Source organism: Ixodes scapularis, unplaced genomic scaffold (assembly GCF_016920785.2).
Source record: "Ixodes scapularis isolate PalLabHiFi unplaced genomic scaffold, ASM1692078v2 PGA_scaffold2__306_contigs__length_199485367, whole genome shotgun sequence".
In the NCBI taxonomy this organism is placed as follows: domain Eukaryota; kingdom Metazoa; phylum Arthropoda; class Arachnida; order Ixodida; family Ixodidae; genus Ixodes; species Ixodes scapularis.
The window spans coordinates 133,917,634-133,921,925 of record NW_024609857.1 but is presented as its reverse complement, the minus strand read 5'-3'; the positions used below and the strand labels follow the sequence as shown (position 1 = coordinate 133,921,925).

The following is a 4,292-nucleotide window of genomic DNA, read 5'->3' as shown; positions in this document are numbered from 1 at the left end:
ACAAAAACAACAAGAACAAAAAAACGCCGTTCCTCCTGCCGTTCTTTCGAAAGCGTAAGGAGTTCTTGTTCCAGTTCCACCGATGCAAACTGGAAAGGCGGCGTTTTTCCGTTCCTCCTAAAACGGAACTCGTTCGAGGAACGTCGTTCGTTCGAACGCTGTGCAGTACAGAAACCACACTATCTACAAGACCTCACGTAAGAGAGAAGACCCACCTAAAAACCCCCACTCAGGTTCCGTTTCAGGGGTTTATTGAATAAGATATAAACATCGTTTTACAAATAAGTCGCAAACTTTTCAGACTAATACGCCCCATGTTCGTCAGCTCTTGTCGCACCCTCGAGATACGCTCACGTGCCTTTGTTTCCCCCGGCCTCAGCTAACGACGGCGCGCGCTTTGCTGCCTCGTCACTGCGCATTCCATGCGCGTTCTCGTGTGCTGCCCCTTTGCTTGGTTTGCCTCTCCTTACGCTCCGACGAGCCAAAGAAGCACTTTCGAACACTTAACAACCGTAAATCTTGAAAATAAGCACAGAGATCTACGCAAGCGATTATATTGTATACACCCTCTTTACACGGCCATCGCAACCTTGATTGACATTAGAAGGTTTTCCCTATTTCACGCTCCCCCCCCCCCTCCACCCCAGGCACGCACACACACACACTCCCTGCTATGCCTCCTTTACGCGCCACATAAATGGTATACCCAGCCTCACCGTTAGTTGGCAACGGAGAAGACTACGGTTCCAGTGAGCCACTCAGCGCGTCGGCGGGAGGCACGTCACTATACTCTATCTCACCAGTGGCTCACATTTCTGTCGAAGCCACGGGCACGAGGAAGAGAAAGGCCCCCTTTTTTACAAATTTTATGCGACGAGCTAATTTTTGAGGTTCACAAAAGCAAGTTTTGACGCACGTAGGAATGTCCAGGATATAGAGAAGTTCCTAATTACCCTATTTTCTAAATGCCTTTGCTTCTGTATTTTTGGTAAGAGTTGTCACACGCTTCTTCTCCGAGGCCCTGATTGGCTCGAGAAGGCCCCAGCCTTCGCCTTTTGCCAAGTTACGGCAAAACGAACTATAGCTGAAGCTGCTGAAGCAGAGCATATACATAACAAAACTACAAGACAACCTATGTCTAATCGGGCGTACACGTAGCCCCGATCAGTTTGTGCCTGCAATAGCAAAGCCGTACACATGGGGACTGAGTGCCATAGGTATCGGCAAGAACTCCTCATTCAGCTCCACCTGTTCAAAACCGGCATTCTTCAAGGTGAGTCCAGTCTTCCTGGTCACGTGACATCCACAGAAAGTGAAAGTCCACAGCGGGTCGAGAAGCCTTTGCAGGACCAAGCCCCAGCTTCCTTCCGGATGGGCCACGTGCTCGACGAACATCAACCTGCCGCCCTAGGAAGGTTAAAATGCTTGACTTTACATATGTACGTACACTCTAACAGATTAAAAAATAGTCTGTTCCAGAGACTTGCACACATAGCTACACCCTTCCAGAACCCTTTTCAGTAATACATCAGTTTGAATTGTAGAGTACTGTTGAATGGAAACTTTTCCAATACTTAAGGAAGTATGAAGGGCGTGCAAAAGAGGGATAGGGTTAAGTCTGGCAAACCTTATTGAAGGGCAAGAAGAGTGGCTGTTTGGGCTATTTGGTTGGTCATTTCATAAAACCTGTGTGTGCACAGCAGAAACGACGACGAAGGGAGGACAAAACGAGGCGCATCGGTGCGCCTCGTTTGCGTCCCTTTCTCCCTTCGTTGTCCTCGTTGCTGCGGAAGTACAACTTTTATGTTCTGAAGGTTGTTTGCCATTCGAAAAAGGGTTTTGCGAAGGATACATCTGACAAAACACAGCCTGCAGAAACTGTCTTAGGTGAGTTTCTTCGGCGATTCTGTCACATTTGTCGCGCGCAAAGCATCTGTGCACTCATGTTCAAAACACACTTATTTATAGAGAAAACATGTTTCGAACACGCTTGAGGTGCGTCTGTGGAAAATGTTTGTCTTTCATTATGTCTGCAGATAACACCTCGTATTTCGTCTGAGGCGCGCGCGGTTCTGCGTCTTTAAGTCCCAGCAACACTGTTCATATTTTGCGTCGTTGTCAGTCTTGCTCCAGTGAATAGCGGAGCTCGGACAGTTTTCAAGAAAGGCTTCTCGGTCAGCGAAAGGTGAAAATTTAAAAGACTCCGACATTGAGCGTAGTGAACGCAGCGCAGCGCAGAGCGCGCGCCTTTCATTGGCCGGCAACCAGGAAGTGATATCTGCGACCAATTAGTATCTGTGCGCGCTGCGCTACGCCGCGCCCGTCGACTTTACGTTGGAGTATAAACGTAACTTAACACGGCTGGCAGCGTCAGCAATCCTAACTCGATTTAACGTCGGATTGCAAAATAGGACATCTTCAACAACGACGATTCAGAACATGTAGCTAATGAACAGGTCTCCGCGGTCGAAGGGAATAAATAGAACCCCAATGCAGTACTTGCCCGCAAGCCCCGGAACGTGTCGTCGCAACACGCAAGGTAAAAGAGCCAATCACCAAAGAAAACAGCTTGACATTAAAGACATCTGAGACTAAGCAGGAATTAAAATAAAGGTAAAATTTCCACAATTGAGGTGACACACACTTTTGATGGATCTGCTTTTGCAGATCCCAGAAGCAGGAAAAAGCGATTTTAAAGCGATAAGACGACTGAAACTGCTTTTCTGCGCTTGCTGATAAACTAAGACATCACAAACAACACAATCTTATAAAGTACAGATATGCCGGTGAATCAGCGGATACGGGGGCGTCCCAAACGATAATCTACGATGATGTACGCGCAGCCCTATGTAGCCCCGGAGCCGAAAAGTGATTACTACAAGTAGCATGAGGGTAGCACCACTTCCGGAATGCGAAAGCCTGCGCAATTTACTTGGTGACGTCGGTCTATTGATTGTCGGTACTCGTAAGAAAGTCCAAGCGTTGAATTTCATCGAGGGACCTTAGGTCGTAAGCAGTTGCAAGTGTTTGAATAAGACTAAAAGAAGAAATGCAGGAGGATCATGTAGCATGCACAGCGCGTGATTGGGTTAACCAATCATGGAAGACGCAGAAGGATTCCGAGCGCCATAGCGATAAACGTTTGTCGCTGTTCGATTGACTTTATCGACTTGCAGCGTTGTCTACGGTTGGATTCAAATCTGAAGCAGAACATAGACGACGAACGGATGAAATAAGGCCACAGCCACACACTCACACACCTTCGACAGCACCCTTTTGCACTCGGTCAGGACCTTTCCCACATCGGACACGGAGCAAAGCACGTAGCTGACCAGCACGACGTCGAAGTGACCGTCGGGAACCCCTCGCATGTCCTCGGCATAGGCGTGAATCCACCGCTCCATTTCCACGTTCGGGTTCTTCTTCAGGTTTCCCCGGAAACCTTCGGCGTACTCCGCGTTGGGGTCCAAGTTCCAGTACTTCACCTTCCGCTTCATGTGCTCCAAGTTGGCGCCGAAGCCGGCACCGATCTCCAAGACCCTGATGGAGCCCTCCTTCTTGAGCGTGTCGTCGTGGGACACGAGGTCGTTTAGCTGGGAAAACGCTTGCCGACGAACCCCGATCATTCGGTCTCTCAGCAGGTACATCCCCACGGGAAAGGCGAACCGCGCGAAGAAGATTTCGCGGAGTCTGTTATTCAGTTTGAACGGCACCCAAAAGAGAAGTCCACAGGCCATGGTTGCGTAAATAAAACAGTCCCCACCGAGGCAGCCCAGCCTGCCCATCTTGAGCCCGCTCCGAAGCGTGCAGCTTTCTCCGGCAGTTCCTCGTCGACGTCTCTCGGCGCGCATGCCAGCGTTATCGTTAAATGCACGAGAAGACGCCGTTATCGGGGATAAAGCAATTAGTGTTTGAAGTATTTTCAAAAACAAGCTAATCTAGTAACGCTGGGACACGGTACCAAGCAGCGCTTTCGTTGACTACGACATCCAGCGCCGATAAGCGGTTTGCTGCCTGCTCAGCGGCGGCAGAAAAATAACTCATTCCCAGACTGCCTTGCGCACCGACGCCCCCGACGGGTCTCCCTTTTTGGAGGTTGATTAAAGAACAGAAATTTGGGGCTGTGCTTGTCATTTGACATCATTTCTGCCGTCGAGCTGGCTAAGTCACGCGACGATACACAAATGGCTGCGCTCTAGTAACCGTGGAACCTAGAAGAGGTGGAAGCGGATTTGGCCATTGTTGGACCGTTGGACGAACTGAGAGTACTGGGGCCCTAGTCTAGACACTTG

At 49.4% G+C, this 4,292-nt stretch overlaps 1 protein-coding gene across 1 annotated transcript; it reads right to left on the bottom strand.

Annotated features, from left to right (window-relative positions):
- Positions 1–234: 234 nt before the first annotated feature.
- LOC8029727 (methyltransferase-like protein 7B) lies at positions 235–3,840 on the bottom strand. The gene is made up of 2 exons (XM_002407162.3): positions 3,261–3,840; positions 235–1,407 (listed from the first exon to the last, which is right to left on the bottom strand). Exons 1-2 carry the CDS (start codon positions 3,783–3,785, stop codon positions 1,165–1,167), a joined length of 768 nt encoding a protein of 255 aa, XP_002407206.3. The 5' UTR covers positions 3,786–3,840; the 3' UTR covers positions 235–1,164.
- Positions 3,841–4,292: the final 452 nt, after the last annotated feature.